At 38.3% G+C, this 27,461-nt stretch overlaps 1 protein-coding gene across 5 annotated transcripts in view; it reads right to left on the bottom strand.

Moving 5' to 3' along the window:
• The window catches only part of TOX (thymocyte selection associated high mobility group box), a 225,191-nt gene that overhangs the window by 103,937 nt on the left and 93,793 nt on the right, over window positions 1-27,461 (bottom strand). For 4 of the 5 annotated variants that reach the window (XM_005443215.4, XM_055705182.1, XM_027811164.2 and 1 more), the window contains exon 2: window positions 5,585-5,650. In XM_005443215.4, the coding sequence (XP_005443272.1) occupies window positions 5,585-5,650 (66 nt within the window). Of the gene's footprint in view, window positions 1-5,584; window positions 5,651-26,823; window positions 26,940-27,461 lie in introns of those variants that run through there. The other variant, XM_055705180.1, reaches the window with a different exon arrangement.

Genomic DNA, 27,461 nt, shown 5'->3' with positions numbered 1-27,461 from the left:
GGGCAATGGTTTTAAACTGGGAGAGGGCAGATTTAGATTAGACACAGGAAGAAATTCTTTACTGTGAGCGTGGTGAGACACTGGAACAGGTTGCCCAGAGGCGCTGCAGATGCCCCATCCCTGGAAATGTTCAAGGCCAGGCTGGATGGGGCTTTGAGCAACCTGGTCTAGTGGAAGGTGTCCCTGCCCATGGCAGGGGATTGGACTAGATGATCTTCAAAGATGCCTTCCAACTTAAACCATTCTATGATTCTATATACATATACCTATAAACATATACATAGCCTTGTTAATGCAACTGATGATGTGTTTTCATCAGGGCCTCCTTTTTTTCCAGACTCTGTGCCTGATGCTGACATTAAAAGATTATGTTCTACACAAGAGGGAACGGTAGGGTAAAATTACCTCTACCTTTAACCACTCATTCAGTATCTGAAAGTCCTGCCTGGTGGTTTTCTATCCCTGAGGCCATTTAAACCTACACCCTTTTTTTTTTTTTTTAAAGTGGCATCTGTAGCCTACTTCAGAGAAATGGAGGAGCAAGAAGTGGGCTCCCTTCTGTTGATATTCTTATTTTTGAAATTAAAAGATAGTGGAACAGGAAAAGGGAGGTGGAATATGATCCAAAATAGCCCTGAATTGCAGCCAGCCAGCAGACTGGCCCGGTGGCATTGGCCTTTCACTATGAAGCAGCCTCTCAACTACTTTCCAGCTTTTGGGTAGAATTGCCCTGGACTTCAGGGTAGTATGTATCCATGGGATGACACCAGACCACTCAATGACTCTCCACGTAAGAATGCTGCGTTTCCTGAATCTTTTCCAGGGCAGCCATCTCCTGCCTTGCTCTGCTGACCGTGGCTCTGGAGGAGCGCTAAGAGAGAAGAGCCATATCTTCTGGCAGGAATGGGATACAGTACCCTGAAATTCTAGTCTACGTACAGGGAAGGACCAATACAGAGCATGAGAGAGCAGCTATTAAGTAGCATTCATCCATCCCTACTTCACATGAGTAATAGCTATCCCATTAATACTTTTAGAAATTAGGGTATAAACATGTAAAAATAAGTTAAGGGCATATATAGGACCACGTGCATACAGCAACAAAAGGCAGGATAACCATTTTGTTTCCTATTAATATGAAAAATCTCTCTATTGGATGTCATTCTACCCGATTTTACCGCGAAGCTGTACAGGACAAAACAGTTTGGATACCCATGGCACCCACTGTACCAAAGAGAATGCATACATATCTTATATAATCTCCCTGGGATAGCTCTGGGAGGGAGGAAAATACCACCTCTATGCAAAATACTCTGCCTCAGGTATCTCTTTTCTTTGCACTGGGGCAATGGGGGTACTGCCCCAAACCATCAGCTCCAGACCAGTTCTTCTTCCTTCCCTTGGACTGTGCAGGGGATTTGGCAGCTGAGTTCATTACCCTTAACTCTTATCAGGCCTCAGGAGGGCTAAAAAAATGCCAAGGCTTTGTGCAACAGAGTCCTGAATTACATTCTGTATTGTGACTAGGAAGAAATGTAAAATAAACAATATAATTTTACACTGTGCTGTGCATGGCCCACAAATTACAGGAGGAGGAATTACATGAAGAACAATTCATCTCTGAGATTCCAATTATAGGTGTGGGGAGAAAACAATATATTTGTGAGAATTTGAAATGCAGAGCAGTTGGCATAGTTTTATTTTAAAATGATAAATATTTTCAGATCGAAGTGCAATTAGTAGTGAAAATGTCATGTAGTTTTACTATGTATGTTTGTTAATATGGCTGGCATAACTCATTTTGGAGATGCTTGCAGTGCAGAGTCCTGTACTACATAGATCATAACCAAAAATACAGTACTTACATGTATATATAAAATGTATACAGAGACAACATTGCCAAAGAGCCTTTTGGGACAGTTTAAAAGAATATCATTAATTTTTACTGTACACTTACACTTCTGGCTCAGTTCCAGCACTGGCTTTCTGTAAAAATCATTTCAAGTATAGAATTATGCTATTTGCTTGCAGCAACATCACAGGAACAGTAGTAAGCCATATGTTGCTACTTAGCAACTTGGTCTATAAGTCCCAAAGCATGTACTGATTTGAAAATTGAACAGAAATGATAATTGTTGAGGGATGCTGTGAGGCAACTTGTCTTGGATTACCAAGCTATGCAGATGTTTGATGTTATACAGCAAAAGGAACAAAACTATATTTTTCCTGTCCAGTAGCTGAGCTTTTATTTATGCTAGCCTAAAGGGGACAAATTGATTAAACCTCTTAAAATAATACAAGGTGATGTCTTTCTGGATATGAACAGTTTGCAGTAAACAGAAAGAACTGAAGTACATGTCAGTGTGCATCAGGAGCCCCCCAAATTCTGCCTCTGTAGTCACAGAATCCTGAAGACAGCCTAGTTGAAACCTCTCGGTCCTTGGTGTTGCATACCATGATTCAGTCTGCCAACCTACTTCCCAAACAAACTGTGTCAGACTCTGAAATTAGAAAATGATGCTTACAGCTGACTCAGTCAGCATGATCAGAGCTTGAATAAAAGTTTCTGATAGGGCCAGGCATCTCTTAATATGTGAGATTCATATCTTAGTTAACAGATGTGTCTCCATGAAGGAAAGTGGAGAAATTAATTCACTCCTCATTCTGACAGGATTCAAACCCTCTTTTCTGATCTTGAAAGGGAACAGCCAAGTTACTGAGGGTGGGAAGGAACCTGCACTCCTCTTACTGAAGTCATGCAACTGCAAGGCTCATGAGAACAGATGCAAAATTGACACAGAACAAAACTCTATGGATGAAGTGACTAGGCTTTCACCTGCGAGAGAACATTTTCTCATATCTTTTTATAGGATTATTTGTTTTACATCCAGTAACATTCAGAGGAAAATGAACAGTCGGTCTTGAAAAGAGGGACAAGAAAATACGGTCACATCCTTTCTTCTTCCTTTCCTTCCCTAGTAAGCTACACGATCTTGCATGCTTTGTTTTCAGAGCAGTGAACATCATATTCTTTCCAGTTTTAACAAGCAGATTGGATGTTGAAATGGTAATCAGTTCACCAATTTTTGGGTGTTCATCAAATGTTGCCTGAGATAGGAATGACACCGCATTACAGTCAGTGAAGACCTCACCAATACTGTCAGTGAAGAGCTTAGTTCCTTTGAGAAATGACTAGTAGCTGTCTACATCAGGAACGGGTTTGAGAAGGCTTCTCTCGCAGTCCCAGGTTCTTGCCAAAACAAGAGGCAGGTTTCCAACACACCCCAGCTGCCTGCTCCTAGTGTGTTGTTTTGTCTCCTTTTTTTTTTAAAAAAAATCATTATTACAGGCTTTTTCACATATATTCACTTTAAAAACCACTGCAATGTTGTAAACGCCAGGAGAGAATCACAGTAAGGGAAAGGATGGTGTGACAGCTCAAAGCTGACAGCTGCTCTCAAACAGGCAAAGGAGGCAGTTATTGGTGTGCGTTTGGTGATAACTTAAATTACCACGCCTGGCAGTTGAGCCATCTCTTGCCACATGGATCCCCCAGCAAAGGACAAAGAGTTTTGACACCAGCCTCTGAGTTTGGAACTCCACCTGGGAGCCAGACACCCAAGAGCTCAGCTTTGCAATGGCAAGGTTTTAAGTCTGTAAGTCCTTTCTTGGCTCCAGCCCTTAGTAGGCATTCAGGGTTTTCTGTTGTCATTGAATTTGGAAATGTCATATTTGATAGATTTTCTCTTTGAAGACAAAAACATTTGCACTGAAAATATCTAGGCCTGGATCTTTAAAGGAACTTTAAGCACCTTACTTCCACTAAAACCAGTGTTACATGCATAAATATCTCTGAGTATCTGGGCCTTGTTAGCACATGTAGAAACTGCATAAAAGATTAAAACTTATACTCTTAATTTTTCAATATGCCATTTAAATTATTTAAACTACATGCACACACAGTACAAAAATATCAACAGAAGAAAAATAATTCTGATGTATAATGTGGATTTGCAATTTTTTATTCAAAACTATTTAAGACAGACATAATGATTCTCTGAAAGGTAGCAGCTGCCTTATAACAGCAATCATTCACAGAGTTTGTATTTCTACTCTTTCAAACAAATTCAATTAGCCTTTGCACTTCAAAACCCTTAAGGCATAAATGAGATGATACTAGGCTGCTTTAATCTAATAGTAATACTAAAACTTGTCAGTACAGTTTTTGGATTAATGGTTAGAGAAAAATTAATAATATAATTTTTCATTTTTTAATCAAACAGTTCTATTCTAAACTACCTCTGGATCTTGGAGGGTTCTTAGTTGAATAAGTTCAATCACGCACAAATGCTAAATGCAAAGTACAGTTGGTCTCTAAAGGTACTTCAGAATAACTTCAACAGAAGGCTGGGAAGCAACATGGTAGAATATTTTAAAGACAGTCTTTTTGATTGAACAGTGTAGCTCATCTCACTCAGCCTCCTGCTTCCCTGCCCCCAAATGAACCTCTATATCTGAAGAACTCTGCTTCACGAAGACATTAAGCACTGACTGTACTGTCACTTTCCAAAACCGTTGATTTCTAAATTACATCCTGGCCATCTATACACATTTACTATGCATGCAAACTTATTTTCCACCCAATGAGAGCTCTTCACGTACTCCTACTGGTCCTGCAAGAAAGAGGTAGACCAGAGTAGCCACTGCTGGCCCTGAGCTACTGCATAATCTAGACCACAAACCTGCTTATTCAGGGACATTTCTGACACAATCCAACTGACCTGCACCACTATCACCATCACTTACTAACGTGGAATTAAACTGGCTGAAACATGCTAAGAGTATGAAAAATTCTCCCCTACATACAGATTTAGCTACAGGTAGGCAAACCAAAAAACTACATTTCCTTTTTAAGAAGTAATTACAGTATTTACTTTTTAGAAATCTGAAGTATCTTAGGGTTTGAGTGGAAAGGTGGCAGGTTTTTAAATATACACCTAGTATCAGAATTCAGTGTGTAGGGTTCCCCAAATTGAAAGGACTCAAAGATACCTGTAAAGTATCTACATCACACTAAGCCATCTAGTCTGCAAGCTACAGAAGACCAAGTCATTGCCTTAACCCCACTGCTAATTGTATAACATTGGCAACAGTCCTCAGCCATATAATTAGTGTTAAAAATACAATTCTTCAACTACGACTGGCCTAAGAATGATAATTAAAGCTATTTGTGACATGTGTAGCTTATAATGATTAACTTGTCTGCAGTCAGATAAACAAATAACTTGCACCTGTAAAGACTTTATTTCCTGAAGGTAAAACAACTGTTTAGGAAAGATCATGCTGGCAAAACAGCTGCTTGCATTCTGGAGAGGAAACAAGGTAGTATCTTTCAACAAACGCCAACTCTGGTGTTTTATCAGCTCTATCTCATTAACTGGAAACAAGGCTTAAATGCTTTGTTTATAAATTATGATTATTCCTGATTGCAGCAGTTACTGATAGTGCCACTCATTTGCAATGCAACTCTTTGAATTTGTTTAATTACAATTTGAAACAAGGCAGAGAAGATTAATTAACCCACCTGGTTGGCTGGCACATAGTCCTGGCTCGGCTCTGTCATACTCATATACATGTTCTCACCGTCAAACTGCAAAGGAAATAATAGTAAACATTCAGCAAACTTGAATATTTTTCAACATTGACTAAAAAAAACAGTAGCCATAAAATAATATTACAGCCTGGTTTTAGAGACTTGTAATTGCATGTGTGCATCTTGTCTTTGATGTTCCTGTTGTCATCCTTATTGACCCTGGATGTCAGTGATTTGGAGTAATTAGCGCTCTAGTAATTACAGCTAGCAAGCAAGAAATGAATAGTTTCCTTTCATCTGCAATCTGTTTTAAAACAAAATGGCTCATTTTGTGCACCATGTATACATATTGCTGTTGGTTGTAATGAAGTACTAAGTGAATTGCAGTTACTGAGAAAAGGAAGATGAGAATAGATACTGCACTAAAATGCATCTTAATGGATTCCAAGTTTAGCTTCTGAGCAGAACAAGAGTTGAAATTTCAAAACAAATTAAAACCCCCATCAAAATGTTCCCATATCAGAAAGTAGGAAATACATTTCCAGACAGCTTTCAGACATCTGAAACAGCATACCTCCTGACCGTATGGTATAAGAGGATAGTTTGCTCTGTGTGTGAATAAAATAAACATTCATAACCAGAACTGAAAAAATACTCTTCCATAAATGATAAATGCCATTCCTGGAAATATATACAAAGCTTTTGTTGTTGTTCTTTTCCTCCAGTCAGCTGCAGTTAAGAAGTAACAGAAATGCGATAGAAAGGAGTTCATTAAAATCTGAAGGTCTAGATGGAGAAAAACTGTCAGAACTGAAGCCTCATCCTGTACCAACACAAAAAAGTATAAAACTGCTCATTTGTTACATAATCTGGAAAATGTCACCACAGAACTCTTGTCACGCCCCTTCAAGTGGCAGTGCCAACAGGACAACTATAATCCCAGTGTTCATTCAGGAGGTAGGGAAAATCTTTTCAAACTTTGAAGCAGAAATGAACAACAGCAGAAATCCCCATCCCCAGTTATCAACCACAAATTTCCAGCTGTTATGACATGTGTTTGAAATAACTTTCACCTGACCCATTCTGTGAGTGCTTAGGGTGACATATTTTGGACACGAGCCATTATTTTTGATGATGCAGCGGCTTTTTTAAGAAGTCCGCACGACTGAGCCTACCCTGCTCCTACAGAAGGTGGCAGTGAAATATCCCACGGACATTTCTTGAGCCACGCTGAGCTTCTCGGGATATTCTACCTGCAAGGTGCAATATATTCAACTAGACCAAGATAGCTAAGTCAAACTGTGGCTTTGGCAGATAGCTCTACCAATTTTTGCTGAGGTGGCTGAAAAGGTTTCAGCTTCCAGCTGTTCATCCTATTTCTCTGCCAGAGGCTACAAGGCTTGTAACAGCAGCAGCAGAAATGAGCAAGTGCCAGCTCCTGCTGCAGCAGTTGTCTGCCATTTGTGGCCAGAGCTGTTTAATAGATAGTCACAGCCTATCTGTCAGGAGTCCTAGTTCCACAGGAGGGAAAGGATTACACCACGGGCACAGATCTGCCGTAGGGAATAGAGTATTTCTGAAGTGTGATGGACTACAGATAGCTAGATTAGAGCATAAAAATAGGTATTGATGGATGTTCCTCCATTATCTCTTGCTTACACTTGCCATTCTCTCAGATTTCTCATTGAAGAATACCCTTATTTACTAGCATTCAAAGTAGAGTTTTGGAGAAAATTTTTTAGCATCTAGATTGTTTGCACCCTGGAAAAAATGCATTGTTTCTTCTACTCAGATGGACAGGTGAAATGCTGAAGAGAGATTTCACAGCCTGCGGTTGGAAACCAAGCGCTCCAGTGTGAGGCCTACTGGAGCTCAACTTATTCAGCTTGTCAGACTAAAGGCTGAAAGGTGCCTTGATCACTGTGATTGGTACTTACACCCTGGAAAGATGTCTGAGTGCAAGATGTCAGCCTTCCTGACAGTGGTATAATGAGATCTAGTGTTGAGAAATGGGAGTTAGAGAAATTCAGTCCTGAAATAAGATACAAGATCCTACTTTAGAAGGTAATTAAGCATTATGTCAACAGCAAACTCACCATTTCTTGAACATTTCAAAATGAAGTTAGATATCTTTTTCAGAAAAGAAGCATTCCATATCATATTCATAAGAAATCCTACGGACAGGATAGTTATACTGGCTGGCTATGGTAGTCCTACCTGCCCTGAAAACCATGATTCTTTAAGTCTCCTATTTTGAATTTTCCTCATTATCTTCATATATTTCCTGCTCTATATTGCAGACATTGCTATAATTTAAATCTTATGTTGTATGTGTTCAATTGCAGTGAACATGAAGAAATTTCTTTCCTTTTCTGCATACTGGCTAGATAAGTCAAGATTTATTACAATTTATTTTGTTTTCCATAATGCCTGAGCTTGCAATTTAAAAATCTTTATGAAGTGTACTAGTCTTTCAAATAATTCCTTCTTTTGGATGGTTTGGTCATCTATTTGTCCGTGCTCCCAAGCTTACAATCACCAAATTTGCATTTACAGAAAAATTTCCCTAAGGTATTTTTCCATGAATCCTGGAAATTTTCATCATTCTGTGCATTGTTCTTGAATCATCTGCCTACCTGATCAGTGCTTGTTACTAGTGGTGCCTCTGGCATTGACAGGATCTTGGATCTAAGCCTTTTCTATTCGTTGCTTGTGGCTCTCCGTTTAGCTCTGAAATGCTTTTGTTCTAACACCATCTGTGGGCTTAATGTGAGCATGTATCAATGAAAGCCAAAACCAAAAGCATACCTAAAGTTAAACTTCCTGGACTTTTGGCTTGGCCTGAAATGAGAAATGACCTTCTGCAATGTTTTGGATTACTTTGGTACGGTAAATTCTCAGAAAAATATATCGATGCATAATATCTGTAAAATCTGATTGACCTATTAACATCTAAATATACCCAGCAGCTGTTTGATTTATTATTTAATTTCTTCAATGTTAAAACATGGAGTTTAGTCACTGCCATATTTAGTATCTGCTTGTTAGAAGAAGTATGTGTAAGATGTTGTGTAACTGGTTGCATAGTTCAATAAGATTTGATGCAATGTGTATTTTTTGTAGTGTTTATATTTGCAGGATGCAGACTGTATTTGTTGACACTAACACTGCTGGCATGTTAGTATTCATACTACATTTAGAGCTATTAAACTATTATCTGCCCTCAGTCTAGTGCAGCATGGTGCATGGCTTCTTGGTGCTTCCTACAGCAGGTACTGTCAGGAGATGTCTCCTTCAAGTTTTCAGTATTTATTAAAATGTTTATAAAAGAGTGAAATTATGATTTTTGTATACTAAAATAAAACAAAATATTTAATTCAATGCTGAATTGGTTATTCATCATCCCCTTTCCCAACTACCAACCTGTGGAATACAGATGACCTATATAGCCCATGCCAGCTAAAAACCCAGGGTATACAAAGCCTTCAATAACAAGAAGTTCAGAGACACTGATGCAACCAGCATATTGTGTCTGTGCCCACCTTGCCCAAATATGATTATTCCACATTGAAACAATAAACTGAGAAAAAAATGCCAACTAATTGATCAAATGGAAGGTTCTACTCTTTTTTTTTTTTTCCCATTTGTTTCAGAAGCTTCCAAAACAAGCCCATAAACCCCAGAAATTAATATTGAGTCATTTCACCTTTAATACACTGCTTTGTAACACACAGGGTCTGCAGCATGGCACCTCTCAACTCTCATCCAGAACAGGCTAACTCATACTACATCTACCTTGAATTCAGCTTTAAAAGTAAGGTGATTTATGCAACAGCAGTTCAAGCAACCCATCCAGATCCGACAGTGAGTCAAAAGGTCAGCAAATACAACACAAAGATGCCTCCAACCACCAGATTTTTCTTCCAGGTTATACTCCATGCCTCCAAAATGATCTTATTTTACTCATCATTCCCCAGACCTACAAGAACCTTGTATTCTCTGCCACTCACTGTGCTTGATTTTAAGCAAGGAAACTGCACAAGCATCACTTAACCTGTGGATGATTCATCCAAACATAACAGACAAAACACAAGGCAGGCAGTTAAATGAACTGTCTTTTATGAACCTATGTATGATGTATATATATCATATGAAATTTCATCTAAAGCTTTCCTAATGTGTCTCCAAGATCCTTCAGTATCATTAAGGGCAGATTTCAAAATCTTTCATTTTAATCTATTAAAAGTGAATGCTAATACAATATTCTGATGTGTGATAATAACTACTCATGACAACATTTCTTTTCATATTAAAGTGTAACTGCATGAGAATTTTGGGTGAGAGCAAACTATGAATATGACCACATAGTAATATAAAAAGATATGTAAGTTGGAGCTGTTTGGAATATATATTCAGAATTACATCATACTCTTTATTTAAATGATTATTATAAATAAAACGTACAGGTCAACACTATGGCTCGGCCAGTTAGATCTCCCTTAGAATCACCCTTTGTAAGACAAGTTACAGTGTTCAACAACCAACATGCACAAAATACCCAAGTGCTGTTATTAAATGCAATTTACTCATTTAAGTTAGGAAAATAACTACATAAACACTGGCTTACTGTAACTGATGCAAGAGCTATGACAGAGTTCAGCGAATGTTCAGAGGGTGGTGAGGTTGTTTTATCATGGATGGATTTACCAAGGGGTCCAAAGCTGGCTTTTGTCTCCCATTAGCATGGCATCACATCAGAGTCATATAATGTAGTCATGGCCCGGAAGCCTGTTTTCATCTTCCCACTTAGGTTGCAGCCAACTCTCCCAGCATTTATAATAACGATTGTGAAGTAGCAAAGCTTGCAAGAATGGTACTTTTTCATTCATTCTTTATGTGCTTCTTCAAATGAAAAACATCATATGCGGACTATGTCACAAAGACATTATAATCAGATTGCATAAAAATTTGGTGACACCAACTTAAAAGATTCTTCATTACAGCCTACATATACAAAATTTGGAAGACAAAAAGAAAGGTACCAGAGTGCAGAAAAAACTAGAAGGGGCTGAAAGCCAAAGAGGATAACTGCAAAGAAAATTTATTTTTATATTGCTAACTGTATGTGAGTATACAGTGATTATAAATGCAGAGACATACCTGCATTAGCCTCGTGTAGCTAGTTCAGATGACAACTGCCACAGGGATGCACAGGTTCAACAGAAGCTTCCAGCCTATGTGTCCGCCCCTCCCCACAGACTACAATTTCTATGCCAGGTCACTCAGTCTTCATTGCCAGGGTCACCTGTGCTATCTGGATTACAGGGAGAATGAATTTTCACCCTTCTCTCTCTCCTTGCTACCTCTCACTTCTTTGCTGTTGTTGAGAGAAGTGAGGATTTATTTTCCTCCTTTTCATCCACAGTTTTGAATGTCTGAGGGAACTGCCTATTTTCTTTCTCTTTGCATGCATGTATACATGCCCTAAGTTCTGCAGGCATAGTTATATCAGCTAGAAGAAAGAAAATCAAGCACATGGAACTTTGAGCTTCTTCTAGTTCATGCTGAAGTACAGCTCAGTATGATGGTACTACATTTCATCCAGGCAGGAAAGCATGATGAATAGTATCCCATATGACTTTTGATGCCAAAACAAGCTTGGGGCTGGGGCGTGGAGCAGGAGGAACTGTGGACACTGTTTTGTGCACAAATGTACCTCAACAGCAATATCCAGAAATGTAGAGATTAAAGGAGAAGCAGCAAGGGAAGAGATGGTCAAACTGGTGAAAGTTGCTGTGTTTATGAAGTTCAGCTTCTGGGTAAAGCCACTTGGACTCGACATCTCAGTATCTTCAAAGGATGCTGAAGATCTTGAAAGCCTGTGTTATTAATCACATAATCTAAATACAAATTTCTCCCATCTTAGATTGGAACTGGAAACTAGATTTAAATTTAAACTTTAGCTATAGCTTTTAACCATAGTTTACCTTGCTCTGACGGTGCCCCAACACAATTCATTGTTTCATTTTAAGAAAATGTTGCAATAACATTGTGTAAAAAGATCATTTATTTTTAGTGATTTAGTGATTTTAGTGCTTACAGCTTACAGACATCATTTGTAACTTACATTATCTAAAAGCCACTAATCCTGAAAAAGCTTTTAAACTAGGTAATTTTGTTTATTTTAAACCAAATGCGAAGAGTGAACATTGTCTCAGGTTGCTCGATGGCAAACAAAGTGATATTTTATTTTACTCAGAGCTGCTGAAATAAGACTAAAATAATGATGGAACACAACATAAATCATCAAATGGCTATGCTAAAAGAACAGTTGATCTTGTTACGGCAACCACTGAAGATAAAAACAGAGATGCTCTGTAAACATCATTACACGATGGAAAATCCCTTTCTTGACAGTTTTTCAGAGCAGTATGTCTGCATTAAATTGAAACTCCATTTTGTCTCCTGAACTGTTTTGTATGCTGTACTGAACACATGCTTAAATTTGCCCAAGACAGGTTACAGTAATGTATTCTAGACAGGTGTCCTTCTCAGGAAAGGGGCTCGACACCTCACTGAAGGACTATCACAGGAAAATTGTCAAAACACACTAGTACTTACGACTTTGATTGCCTCTTCTGCCATCTTTCCTCCCTCCTTCCAGGATTGCTTTTCAAAAGAGAAGAGTACTGGAAGACTTATGAGATGAGGTGAAAATGCCTGAATGGAGTACCATGGCAAAAAGAAGACAGGTCTCTGCAGAGCTGGATGTTTCTGTATGGCCAAATGAAGGCGACTACTGCAGTCTGGCAGGGCGTGGAGATGTCCTGTCCCACCTGGAGCAGTAAGAGTCCTCCAGGTCACAGAAAGTTTGCTGTACCAAGCATTAGACAGGAGATGGCATGTCTCAAGTTTATTATTGTCACAAATTTTGATTTTGTAACTCATTTTCAGAAGTATTAGGAAAATTCTGTTTGTCTCCTCTGCTTTCATTTTCTTACATGCTGTCCAGAGTCTAAACCAGGAATACGGGGTATGATGTGTTTAATTAATCCAAGTATAGTGATGTGTGGGCTAGGCATATTGGAGTTGGGAAAGAATCTGCCCCGGTCTTGATGGCTCTCTGGAGAGTGGGAGTGAGCCACAAGGTGGGCGAGCACTGGCAGCAATCCCCAGGGCGGGAAGCGAAGGTGCTGCTTCACAAGGGAACACTGTCAGACATTTCCCATCCTTGGAAAGAGCCAGAAAGAGTGATGAAACTCTCTCTGCTCACAGCACTCCACTGACTTCAATACATTCAGTGCCTGGATCAAAGCCACAACAGGGCATGCAGATTAGCACCACACTGTGTCTTTTCTACAGCATGGCTTTCAAAAAGGACATGTTTTGAAAATACCCTGCTTGATTCTTCCAGAATGAGACCATTTTTGTCTCATTTTCCATTTATAACACATACTATTGCCTCAGAAAGTATAGGCAGTACTGTCAAAGTTTTCTCTCAGATTTTTATGCCTGTGCCATAAATACCCAACACAGACCTTCTACTGTTGCGTTCCCCAAGCTAACTCACTATTTACTGCTCTCATTGTGAGAAAGGGGAGGAACCAGAGGTTCGCCGAGTACATTCTCAAAGGTGGCAAGCTGGCTGAATATCTAAATATACACTGGTAGTTAAAACCTGAACGATGTCACTACAGCATTTGTGTTTTTCCTGTGCTTAATAGAGGTTAATGTGGAACTGGAGAGGAGGTGAAGGGGAGTGTTTAGCTTCCCGCTTGGAGCCTGCATGTGTCAATGCCTGACAGAGCCTTGAAGTTGTTAGCCTGCACGCAGTGCGCTAGCTGAATGAGGTTACAGTGCTGAGCACAGCGGGCTAATAGAAGTAGGATCAGACTGATAGGAGGAGTGGCAGAGTCCAGGCACAGCAGAGTGTATCAAAGACAGCCCAGGGGAGAGCGGGTACTGTATTAGTCCTTTGTGTACATTTAAATGGAAGACAGTGAGCATGCAGAGATGAACTCTGAACTCTCTCAGCTGGGCTCCTGCTCCTTTTAACCTTGGGTGTGTAAATAAAATAAAATTTAAAAAAAAAACAACAAATCAACGCAATGTGGTCTGGATTCCTATGCTAAACTATCTCTTGCATATTGAACACTCATTGAATAAACATACAGCGATCAAAGTGGCAAATGATTTTGCTATTGTTTTCCTCAATCCACACTAAATTATAGATGTAGCAACCCACTGGGAAAATTGGGTGATAAGGTGGAAAGGTTTGAACAACTAAGATTAGACCTTTCTCTTTCTGCCCACAATAGCTGAGGAAATTTGTTTAACCTGGTAGGTTTGCAATATTTTCCAACCCAAACACACTTGGCCAATTTCATGACAAAGGTCTGATCCTGCATCACAGAAGGTGAAGGAAATCTTGCCATTGCCATTTGGACAGGAACTGGATCCGGTAGAATGGTAAAGGTAATAGGGCCCTTCTTAGAGTTTCAGAGTAATTTTTGTCAGTATTCATATCTGCCTCATCATTTCAAATGGTAGATTATGTAATAAAACACAAGAAAGCTTAATAAAAAGGATCTACAGAGAGCAGACAGATGACTGATTTTTTTTTCTATATTCATGTGTGGAGCTCCCTGTGTCGCAGTATGGCAGAAGACAGGCTCCACAGACCTCAGTGAATGAGTTTTGCACAACTAGGACAAAACTGTTCCTTTGCATGACTACAGCAGGAGCTGTGTGCAGGGACCCATGGACCAAATTTAATCCACTATGTTATTTATAGAGTGAATGGGGTATATATACATATATAGTTCCTGTGGGAAAGTATGTCTGCTTCTACAGAGCAGAATCTTAGAAATAAAACAGGCCAGAACAACATTAACAAGAAAAGTGCAAGCAAAATTCTACTGCTATTCTGAAAATCCTGTGACAGAGGGTCCTGAGACTTAAACTAAACACAACAATTGCCAGGTAACTAGAAAATCTTGCCTCAATACTGCTATGCCTCATGTTTAAAAGAGTAAGGGAAAAAAAACCCCAAGCCATGGCATATTTAGAAATCCAGTTTTAAAAAGTTATTGAAAGGCTTGATCATCTAAGAACTTAAGCACTCCACATCAATGCAGCAGGTCATTTGAACACGTGCATATATAGCATGCATTAAAATTATCCCGTTGAAGGGGATGATAGTGTGAGAGTATTTAAGATCAAGCAGCCATTCAAATATGTGATGAGATAGGACTGAAGAGCTCAGAAATTTACAGGAACAGGCATAAAATATTGAAGTATGAGCCAAACCTCAGATAGGACAAATCAGCTTAAATTTCTGGTAAACAAATTATTTAGCACAGTCTGATGGAATCTCATTAGATACAACTAATTCTGACCTGGAAGGAGGGATAACAAAAATGACTGATCTCAAAGATTTGGCAAAACACAGACATCTGTTAAATGACAAGGGTGTTGTAGGGCTGCTAGACAATCATAGTTTACCAAAACAACTACCATGGCAGCCACGTGGACAATCCCACTTCCATCCACCGTTACTCTGATATATGAAGAGGTCCGTTAATTTCACCAGGATTATTTTCATGAAGAATGTAACACATTTATTTCCCTGCCTGCAAAAAACAAGAAGCTGGAGCCCCACACGCTTCAAATTCCACTTTTGAACATAACAAAAGTTTTTGTATTTCCAGTTGGAACAGATTCAAAACCTTGACATAGCTTGTAGTTTGACTTACTGCTTTGCTAAGATTGTCTACAGATCAAGCTGAGATACACTGATAGAGCAATGTAGAAAAGTTTGCAGTACTCTGTCCCAGAATAGGTCACTCAAGAGTAAATGTCATCAGAAATGTTCAAACTATTACTCAAAAGCAGAAGAGGAAAAGTTGTTTTACTTTTTTTTTTTCTTATCAACTTCAGTGAAGATGTGTCCTTGATGTAATGAAATCACTTATCAGTTCTCAAAAATTCTAAGTGTTCTCTCTATACCTTTTAAGATAAAATTTGACCTTCAAGATTACAGTTCGTTTTATGACTAAATTATTCCATGACTGTTCTCATCTTTTGTTTCTCTTTTGTCAAGTATCACTTACAACAGGTTTTTTTTGTTAGTCTGCAACGGTGTTTCCTTTATACATTTGATATATTTTCTTTAAACAGAAAGAAAGGCAAGTCTGTACAAATACATTTCTTTTTTAGTTTTGAACGTAAAGACCTAAAATATAAAGTTACAGTTGTACCTGCTACTGTCTTACCAAAACCCTTTGAAGATGAAAAGTGTTCTACCTCCTCCCTCCCACTTGAGGAAAGAGTGCTACCCTCGGCACTGGCTGCTGCTTTTCCCATCAATACACACTGAATCTATTACTGTTGTACATTCCTCACAGCAAATCAGATAGCAAAAGTTACTCAAACCTGGCATTATCAGCACCATGACTGTTGTCTTTCCAAGAGGCCATGCATATCAGCATGAGGCAGTCACATGAGCACTGGGAGGAAGTTCCCTGGGCAGGCAAATCCATCCCTTGAATAATAGCAGAATATGTTTCACACAGCATCTGTGAAAGCTTATTGTCAAGTTCTGCCTTGGATACAACTCCAGCAGTGGTGTTTCCATGCATTTTCTCCTTTCAGTTCAAACTCTTCATCAATTTTACTGTTTTATCTTAAGATCTTTCTCTATCCTTCCAGTCTGCTGAGACTAATGACCCCTTACTTTTTAATAACACTTGTGAGCACACTTAAAGACAGATACTCTGTCCCCTTCTTCAGGAAGCCTGTTTTAAATCTCTTTAACCTTCTCTGACAATACACTTTTTTCAAACATTTCTTCATTTGTAACCACTTGAGTGCTTCCTGTTACTGATGTTCTTTTCATCATCTCATGTGCTGTAAAAAATGAATGTAGTGCTCTAGCTATGCAGGAACAGATCTGAAGACGTTCTCTGTTCCCAGAGTTCATCTAGACTGGGGTATGCACCAGCTTCTTCCTTGCTGCACAAGGAAGTTTTGGGTTTTCCCAGCCCTTAATAAATGAAACCTCTGGAAGCTTCTCCTGACCTATACAGTAGCATGGAAAGTTGACAGATAATTAGGTAGATATCATGATCTACGATAAATGAAGTTCCATGGATTTTGGCCCAAGTCAGAGCTGTATGTTTTTTTCAAATAAAGCATTTCCAAAATGTATCTTATGAAATTGACTTTTAAACATTTTATACAAAAAATTAAAAAGACACTTTAACCAGAAGAACGTGGCAGTTCAAGCATGCAGCAGCACTGCGGGAAACCCTGGTTCAGCCCTACTCTGCCATTCCCTCATATACCAATTGTACACCATAACCACAGACTGGGGGATAGTCTTTCGTATCACTTCTTGTCGTGTTAACTTTCTAAAAATGATGATGCTGTAGACTTGAATTCATCTCTCTCACACCTAGATGAGCTCTGTGCCTCACAGGACATTATTTTCTGGTATTGGTCTTGCCAGTTTTGAACAGAAATCACATCCCAACCCTGAGAAATACTTAAGGAAGAACTGAAAAACAAACCCCTGGCAATCATAGTTTTGTCAAATGAATATTCACAAGACCATGTCACTTCAAAGTTTCCAACCTGATGTACTGCTGAAGCCCCCAAATGGACTGAAACAAGCTGAGAGCTCTGTTATGCTGGAAAGAGCCATGCAGGCACAAGGGAGGTGCTTTATTTTCACCACTTACCACGAAAGGAGCTCTGGTGCAGCTCCTTCCTGGCTAGCCAGGCTGCAGCAGGGTTGCGATGCACTGGCAATCATTCCCCACATGTAGCAACCCAGAGGGAAGCAGGTACTCTTCAACACATGGCTAGGAGAGGATCTATGGGCAAGGTGGCCATGGGCTCCCCTCCACCTTAGCCAGCATTAAACAACTAGTCCCTGCAAATTGGGTGCCAGCATTTTTGAACTGGACAGTGACACCACTGTTAAGAGGAAACCCCTTGAAATACAGAAGTACTGCTTTTTAAACAAATAATCCTATAATTCACACATTGCAGCCTGTGCTTCAGTGCACTGAAATAGAAGCAAAATTTAGTATTTGCTAATCTTACTATAATTACAACAATCTTTGCTAAAACCAATGCTAATGAGCTAACAATTTTAAAATAAATGTATAATATATGTGATTAAAGCTTGATGGAGCTGTTCTAATGCTTTTATACTAGAAAAATGGCTTCATATTAACTTCTGATGTTTCACTTTCCCCACAGCATCACAATATCTGCTTCTGTTTTACCCAACTGTACAATAACTGTTGTGTTAACTTAAGCAATCTCGTAGCCTAGACAGACTCTTTAGCCATTTTATTAATCAATGAAAGCATAACAGTAATGTCATGGAAAATATGCCTTATCATTTTAGTGCCCGATATTATATTCTCTTACCTCTCTGTATAAGCTACTGAATTATTAATACACCATCCTCTGGATTTGATAAAATATGTGATGAAAATTATTGTAATCTTCTATGCCTAAAGACCATTAAATGAGCGCACATTGAACTTGAAACAAATGGCTTGAATAATTTTTGTTTTAAGATGTTCTTTGTGTTTGGAAGGCTGAAATGCATATTAAAAGTTTTAAAGTTAGGGAACAACACACTGAAAAGTACAGCTTTAATGGTCATACCTGAGATTATGTCTCTACTACATATATGCAGAATAAACTTTACTCACATGGTCAAACCCACTTCTAAACTAAACTTTCCCAATCTAGAATAATTTAATTCTGTGTTTATTAATTAAAAAAATAAATAAAGAAGGAATAGAGAAAATCAAATGGCCAAATCATGCTGCGATTTGCAGATACACAAAAGCTGCATAAAAGTTACCAAAACCATATTTGGCTCCTTCCCTCCAAAAAAACTCCAAAGCACCAATTGAAATAACCAGATATCTACCGATGGAGTACAATGCCTTTGATTTGAATGCAGTTCAGAATCAAACACCTTTACACAGACAGGGCCTGTACCAGGGTACTAGCCTGAGTCTATGCTGGTATAATTCAAATAATTTCAAGACTAAAATTGAGTAGAACATCCATTGATCAGGCCCAGGAAATTAAGGTTTACTTGAGATGCAGTTTGCTTATTTTCTCATTTTTAGGGAAACCATTAAATGAATTCTTGCATTCAGCACTTAGTCTCTCCTAGTATGCACAACAATCTGTTCTGTGATATTCTTCTAAGAAGAGTATTAAGAGGCTCCAGGGTTTTGCAGAGGCTCCAGGGTCTTAATAGCTGAATTCAGAAACAGTAGTCATACAGTATTGCTGCTTCTTCCTGTGCTCTACAGTTCCTGTAATACTCCCAACTTTCCCTTATGTCAGTGCCTACATGTCACAGAAGTTCAGAAATAATAACATAGCATAAAAATGTGTCATCACTAGATTAATGTTTTGATAGAAAATTAAATTGGTGTTTTATTCACTTATTTGAAATAGTAACTACTACCTTGGAAAATATAAGGTGATTAATTTTCCAATATTTTCAGATCATATAATTAATACACAACATAAGAGTTTTGACATGTCTAAGTTTTACTCATAATCAAGATTTTGCAGTTCAGAGGTTCTTTTAGCTACGTGAGCCCTTACAAGCTAAAATAGTCAGAACATTGACTTAAAAGCTGTGGAAATATTTTATGCATTACAGTACATCACTGAAGGTCTTACGTTACCACAGAGAGCAATGTGAATTACATATCTGATATTATTTCTGACTGTTAAACACAGCTCATTGGAAATGTATAACCAGCTCCTTTTAAGAATATAAAGCAAAAGCAATATCATGTATTATGCCACAGCAGGTAATTCAGTGTCTTAGATAGGGTTAGCCAACAGATTTATCAAGCAGCCTCTAAGGAAAGCAGAGTTCAAGTCTAGGCTCATCAATAATACATAAATAAACTGAACAATTAGGTACAAAGTGGTTATCTTGTCAGACAACTTATTAACCGATAAACAGGATACTTATAGCAGACAGTGTAAAAAGAAGAGGTATGTAAAGATAGGAAAAGAAGACCTGAAAAAGAGAGAGGAAGGTTCTGTGCTCTTTAGTGTGTTTGTGAACTTGGTAATTCTCCCTAACTCTCCAGCCTGAGCTGAAAGCTATGATGTCTAGGCAGAGGTGGTTCAACAACACTTCACTACTAGGAATCACTTGGCTTTTTTTCTCCTGATAGCTGAACACAAATTTATGCCTTTGCTCTTTAATCAGTGGTCTGAGGAAGAACATATCCCACTTTTCCAGTAGACAGCTACTACAGTATCAGTTTCCACTACTTAGTATGCAAGCTTTACATGAATAAACACTCATCCCCAGGGTGTAGTGTCACCACTGGGCATTACTATAATACAGTCTGACTACTGAGATGCACCAGTTTCTAGGAAAGCATAGATGAAAGCAGTCAGGCTTACATTTGGCTTACACCCCAACATGTCTTAAAAAGCAAATCTATGTTAGTAAATGTCAAAATATGAGAGGCTTGGTCCTTCTTTACTATCAACAAACAATTTGATTTTCTTTTCTGTGCTGGCCTGCACTTTTCAGACAGAAAACAAGATCAGAGGTAGAAAGGTGTCACAGCACTCTTCAAACTATCAAGCTGCAGCAAGGTCTTTCACCATCTCATACCAACACACTCTTCACACCAGTCCCTCTACTGCCTTCTCCTGGTCTCTCCTCATCCAGGGCACACATTCTCTCTCTTCTCTCTGCTTCTTCCTCTCTCTCTTTCTCAGCTGCTCTCTCTTCCTTGGCTGCCCAACCTCTTAACAGAACCAGCCACAGCTGCACCTTACTTATATCAGCCAGCCCACCACCCCTGAAGCCAACCCACAGTTGTATAATATCAATGCTAATTAACCCAACTTCATTCCTCTACAGAAAGGGATGTTGCTGTTTTTCCTTCAGTCAAGCAAAATAAGAAACATCTTGATTTCATTCAGGATCAACAAGTAAGCAAGCAAACTTAGTCCAAATAAAATCTTTTCATATACACATATCTACCTCAGTTCAGAAATCATGAATATTTGAAGTACAGATTTCAGGATTTAACTCAGAATGAAAATAATATTTATTTAATGTGATACCTTTCATGCCCAAGTACTCCAAAGTGCTTTGTAAATATTGATTAAATTCTGTCCTTAAATTGTGTTCAGCACCCCTTGACTCCAGTAGTCATTTTGAGGGGTATATGCAAAAGAAGACTTCAGGCCTTACGTGTTTTGCTAATGGAAATGTAAATTACCAGTGAAACAGAGCCACTTCTGTAGTGAAAAGTGACATTGCTCAGAAACACCTTACAGTGCAGCATAAAATTCAGGAATTTATAAATATCCTTGCCAGATGGACAAGTAATGTGGATGAACTGAAGATGTCTGCCATGACTTCACTGCATGGTCATTGTAGCTCAGTTAAACAAGGTGGGCAATTTTAAAACTATTCACTGTCATTTTACTCTAGTCTCATTTTAGTGAACAGTCGTCCTACTTTGCATCTGGGAACCTTTGAAAATGCACTTTTATATTTTGTCCAAAGACAGGCAGAGCCTGAAGAATAAGGTTCCCTTGTCTTTTACAGTGGAAGCTACTTCTCAGACCCAGAAAGTCACCCTCATGGCTTCCTAAACCCCCTGCTGTGTTCATACCAGGCCTCCCCAAAGTAGACAGATGACAGCTAACGCAAGCACAGCACCTGTAGAAAGACTTGGATGCAATCTGGATAAAAGGATGAAGCAGACCTGGATGGGAAAGACTGCATCTTGCCTGGGGAGTGAAACAAAAAATTGAAGCAGAGGAAAGACCGGTATCAAAGCCCAACTTCCAACTATGGAAGCAGGTTTCCATGTCAGACCGGCTGAACTGTCTATACAATGTGCATACTTTTTCCTGCTGTCTATAAAGGGACTCTAGGACAAATGTATCAAACTTAAGATCTGTAAAAGATGTGAGATGAATCCTAACTATTGCACACTGTGAAGTGAATGGGACAGTGTAAAGTGTCCACTACCTTTCTTCAGGACCAATGTCCTCACTGCTCCCTGAGGAGCTGAAATAGCACCACTGAAACATCGTGAAGCTGCAGCAGAATCCTTATTCTCTCCTTCTCCTGAAGATCAATTGTAAGGATTATGAAGAAGACCAGGGATGGTTTTGCCTGCTGTATTGAAGGATTCCCTTGGCTGAGGGAAACAGCTTTGTGCATGTGACGTTTTTCCCAATAGTAGGAAATAGTAAAGAGCATGTTAGATTGCAGGGTATGGATGCAGCCATTTTATACAGCACTACCTGCAGAATCAAACTGGCAAAAGCAGTCATGAAGGGTCTTCCCAGGGAAGAATTTCCAAGTTGCAGTCAATGAATGGACAGGCTGATGGCACTGCAACATGAAATTATTGCATCCCTGCCCACAAATCCAACCTATTATTTATTACTGCAGACTGTTAGTGAAAGAAGAAACAATTTAGCACAATGTTTAAGAAGCAAAATAGACTTCTGAATTGCTATAGGATACTTTGCACCCAATTTATGAGGTTTTGCAGAGCCATGAGATGCCTTGATCTCTTTAATATAAAACTTGGTTGGAAATATGTTTCTTAGAGTGAAGAATGAGGTGATAAAAATGTGATTAAGGTGTGCTAGCAATTTTATTTTGGCAACTTGATGTTGTGCTTTTGAATTCCAGTAAATATAATGTCTGGCTCTTTTTTAGTTGATAGTCTACCAGCTGAAGTCTCTACATATACAAGCATTAATAGACTCACAGACAATAAAATAAAAGCAGTCAAAAACTACATGCTATAATCTCTCTCTTTAAAATTAACTGTAGGAAGTCATAATGTATAGTTTATAATTATGATATCCAAAGAATTTCTGTTCAGTGAATCCAAAGGAAATTGCTTACTAAGGAACTAAGAATGCAATAAAAAGAAAATTAGGCACTGGCCCTGAAGCTCAAAAACAGAGTAAATCACATATTTCCTCAAGCAGAAAGGGAGTCCCATTGTTCAGGGAGAAAAAAAATCTCAAAATAACGTTAAAACACACAAGTCCAACTACCTAATCAGAAAACACAGATTAAAAGTGAACAAAACCAGTTTCAAAACTCCCTAAATTGTAAACAATTTTCCTTAGAGCCCTTGCTATGAGAAGCCTCGAGTAACTGTGGGAAGCGCTTTCTAATTCTAAACTTGGATCTTTCTTTTCTACACTGAGAATTCACCCCAGCCAGAGTACTGCTTTAATTAATACAGTTGGCATAATACAAGATGTGTTTCAAAGCTTGTCAATATGCCCCCATAAAACATAAGTGAAAATTAACCTTCAAGGGGTTATAGTAAACAAATGCTCAGTGGAGGCAAAAATATAAAAAAACTCCAAGTATAACTATCGCTTTAATATCTGTATGTGTGAAAATACTTTATCCTCTAACAAAGAATTAATACATGAAAAGCTTCACTAAACATTTTCTTCTACTACTCACATTTATGAAAGCGATTTCTGGAGCCTTAAGGAGGGTTAATGTACTCTCAGACTATAATCAATGAAAACAGCATGATTTACACAATCTATGTTTTTTGTCAAATTTAACCAGTGTATCACTGCATAAGATCTTTTCTCTGACAGGAGCTTACTGTATGATGGAGATGCTGGAATCCTCCTTACACTGGTTGCACCTGGCATGCCATGCTGTGCCTGTACAATGATAAAACGGGAGCTCTCAGGACAACCTCAGGCTATCCATCTCTGCTGCTTAAGGTAGTGGATGTGTCTCGCTGAAGATATGTAGAAACAGTTGTTTGAAGAAGTAGAATGAAGGTAAAGCAGAATTTGACAAATACAGGTTACATCAGAATTCTGTTACCCAAGTCCAAGAAAAAAAATTTTCACTCTCAGACCTTTACAAGTAAATGACAATTACAGCTGATTTACTAGTTCCTGCCTATTATCACTGCATGCCTATCGACAAGCAGAGCATTGTGTATCTAATGACTGACAGAGTTTCCTGAATTTAACATGTATGTTCGAAAAATCATAGTAACTCACTGAGCTCATCCATTTTCCATCTCTACTAGGAAAAAAATATGAAACCCATCCCCACAGTTTATGTTTTCAGGATCACCTTTGGCAATCACAAACCACTGCTTGCCCAAATTGCATGTGTAAAGCAGATGTACATTCACAGCCCTACTGGCTTACCTAAAGTTAGTGCGTCATTCATACTTCTACCTGTTTGTGCCAGCTTATGGCTGCCATGAAGGCTGCATGTGCCTTTTTCATCATTCCACTCCCCATCAGATTCTTTGTGTTCTCCAGCAATATATACTTATGTTCCATACTTGCTCCAGTATTCAGATAAAACAGAAGTCAAGCAGTGAGGACACTTTAGGTAGAAGAAAGTTCAAAGCAGGCAACAGCTTAGAAATTGTTGCACAGATAGTTACTAAAAAAGATAAAATATGTCTTATCATTTTAAGGAAAATATTTTGAAGGATGGGATAAGGGCTTGTTAGAGAGGAGATGAAATTCTTCCTCTTCTAATCTGGTTCACACTTTCTGAAGAAAGCTACAGGGAGCACTTATGTTTGGAATGTGCACAATAGGAATAGTGGTATCAGCTACAGCATTTATCCTTGTGTGAGCTATTACACAAGCTAAATAACGTAAAGGAGTAAGGAATCATTGTGTGGTTTTATGGTGGGCAGTGAGTATTATTTTGCTTGACATCTTTAACCCATTGTTTTTAATAAATTTGTCCTTGGCTGGTCTTGATGCTTCATTCTTCAATGGAAGGCATGTAATTCTGCATTTCCTTGGAAAACTGATTTCCACAAGAATGCATGCAGAGAAGGAGTTAAAACTGAAATATACTGAGTTACATTTGGCTCTTCAAGTCTTAACATAACACTGAAAATGGACTACTACAACATGGCCAAAGTGTTTCCATAAGTTCTACAGAGGGAGGAGAAAAGAAACCAAAAAACAGACAAAGTTCGTGGGTAGGGGCAAGGTTAATAATAAGGGTAACAGTAAGGCAAATGTTAATATGATTTAATGGGTTCAGAAGTTCAAAAAGTACAGAAAAAAGTACAGGCATTCAAATTGAGCTTTCACATACTGTACTTCTCATGTAAATCTCTGCCATAAAGTCATTAAGATTCTACAGTTAGAAAAATATACACACTTGAGGTACACATTTCAGCAGCTGTAGTATCTCCTGCATTTCTCCTATGCATCGCTGCATAAGTTTAGTAGGTGTGTGTACACACACACAAATTACAGGAAATATTTTCCACATTGTACTAATAACTTCCATTGATTTTTTAGGGAATACAACAATATGACACACTTTGGAAGAAGTGTATTTAGTTCCATTTGAAGATGAAGCCCTATCAGTCAAAATAAAACAGAATGAAATTTATAAAGGTTATATCATATTTATGCATTTACTAAATATAAAAATCAACATATGGTGCAATGTTACCATATGTTTGATTTTGTAAGAGCAGATTTCTAATGTGATAGTAGAGTTCCCCACAACAACAGATCATTAGCTTTGAATTTCCTTTAAAACTCTTTTTGAAGAAAACCAGCCAAAAAGTATCCAAGTATGAGAGAGTATATGTCATATCTACAACAGATAACAAACTATAAAATGGACACTACAATCTGCATTTTCACAACCCATATACAATATGTACTTAGTACATACTTATTAAGAACTCCTATTGCTCACAATACATCAGAAGTGAGTGAGGATTTTCTGATCTATTAGGTGTGTGAATTTGACAAATACATCAAAAGAGTCAAAGTTTTGATATTAAACAAGAACTATAAAAAGCCTTTTTTAGAATAAAATAATGAGAAAATATTCTTTTTTGTTGTTGTTCACTGACAGACTAAATGAAAGCCATAGTTTGATATGGTCAGTTTTGGTTTGGACCCCTGTCATGGTTCACCTCTAATACAGTTTAGATATTCTGCAATAAATGTAAGTGCACTTTAAATTTAAGAATAAATAACAGGCTGTGAAATATATTTCATAAATATTTTATCAGAATTTTAAATATTTCAGCAGAAGCAGTGGTGATCTGTTGAGTTGCACTACCATACACATGGTTCTGGTTGCTTTAAAAAGGACCTCAGCTCCTTTTCCTAAAGCGATAAATACTGCCACTGGACAGCCAGTGAAAAATCTGGAAACTCCATTCTTGGTCCTGGTTTTGATTTCCCTCTGTGGACTTAGGTGAAATATTTCATTATGCCAATGTCAGCAAAATAACAAAGATACAACATCAATCCCTATTTGAGTGTTTTGTGGAAGACTTATTTTTAAATGTCTTTTGAAAGCTCTTTGATCTCTGGTGGCAAGCTGTCAGAAAAAGAAGCCAAATAAGTGCAAAACTACCCGATTACTACTTTTACTTTGGTGTTAGCAGTGTCTAACATGGGTGTATTTATCTACTCTGCTAATGTTTAGGAACATCTGTAAAGTATTCCAGGTGAGTGCATTACAGCTAACATTTGAGAATTCAGGTTTGTTAATTAAATCTGGACAAACTCACTTTTAAGCGGAGATGAAAACAACATTCAGTGAGAGGCAGGAACACATAATCTAAAAGACAGAGCGGTAAAACTACAACAGACATAAAAAGAAAAGCAGTATCACCCACATACAGAACAAGTCACTCAAAAGGTGAAACTCGGGCCGTTTCCCTTGTGGGTTTCTTTTCTCTATGGTACAGAGCAGGCAAACAAGCAACGGAGTCACTTGAGCAAGTACCTGTCACAGCCACAGACAGTAAAAGCAGCTGACCATTCGGAAACAAAAGAGAAGAGGCCTACATTACCTCACATATGTCTGCACACAACACAGATTTAGGCCAGTTTCACTTGGGGTTTGTAAGGCCAGTGTTCTCTGACTTAAACACAGCCAGCTAGAGTATAACCTCAAAAAAAAAAAAAAAAAAAGCACATTAAAGTAATAGCAAAGACTGGAGAGACTTGACAATGTCAAGGATTGTCTCCTGAGCAAAGGAATAATAATGGCTCCTGCAAAGCAGCAGGCATCATGCCCTTTGACAGCCCATTCCAAAATGGCCTCTGAGCCTTTCTGCTTGACTTCACTTACCAATAATTTATTCTACAGATCATAGCTAGAAGTGCTCCTTTACCTCTTGTGTTTGAAGATGTAATATTAGCTGAAATGGAAGAAAAGTAATCTCCAACTTTGTGAAGTATAACTTTGTTGGCATGACTGCAGACAAGGCCCCTTAGATCTGGATCACCCAATCTACAAAAAAAAATTTTTTTTTAGCAAGAAGTGTTCAAATCTGCTGCCAAATGCTACCAGAGTACTCTCAGATCATGAATCTGTTCAATGCTACAGCAGTGAGAAGAAAATATCTCTGCATCTTGTGCATATGCTAAATGATTGGAAAGACTCCCACATTTACTTCTATGGACTTCAGATAAGACCTCAAGTGGAAAGAAGATTAACCAGATTTGCACAGGAAGAAAATTAAACTAAAACTCATAGAAAGCGGACTGTGTACAAACAACTTGTTCAGATGGAAAGGATGGCATACGAAACTAAACTCAAATGACCGAGTGAGAATTTATAGTTAAGCAGCGAAGAACAGGGAAAATAAGTTAAATTCACTAGGAAATTATTCTGACAAGTATACAGAGGGAAAATATTTGTGATGGAACTCCTAACTCACAAGAAGTAATAAATCAAGATTAATTTACTCTTCCAATAAGTTCTGCATATAACATTTGGCTTCAAATTAGAGATTTCAACATTGTCAAG

Source organism: Falco cherrug, chromosome 3 (assembly GCF_023634085.1).
Source record: "Falco cherrug isolate bFalChe1 chromosome 3, bFalChe1.pri, whole genome shotgun sequence".
NCBI lineage: Eukaryota > Metazoa > Chordata > Aves > Falconiformes > Falconidae > Falco > Falco cherrug.
The sequence above is the reverse complement of the archived record's forward strand: the minus strand, read 5'-3'. Positions and strand labels throughout refer to the sequence as shown.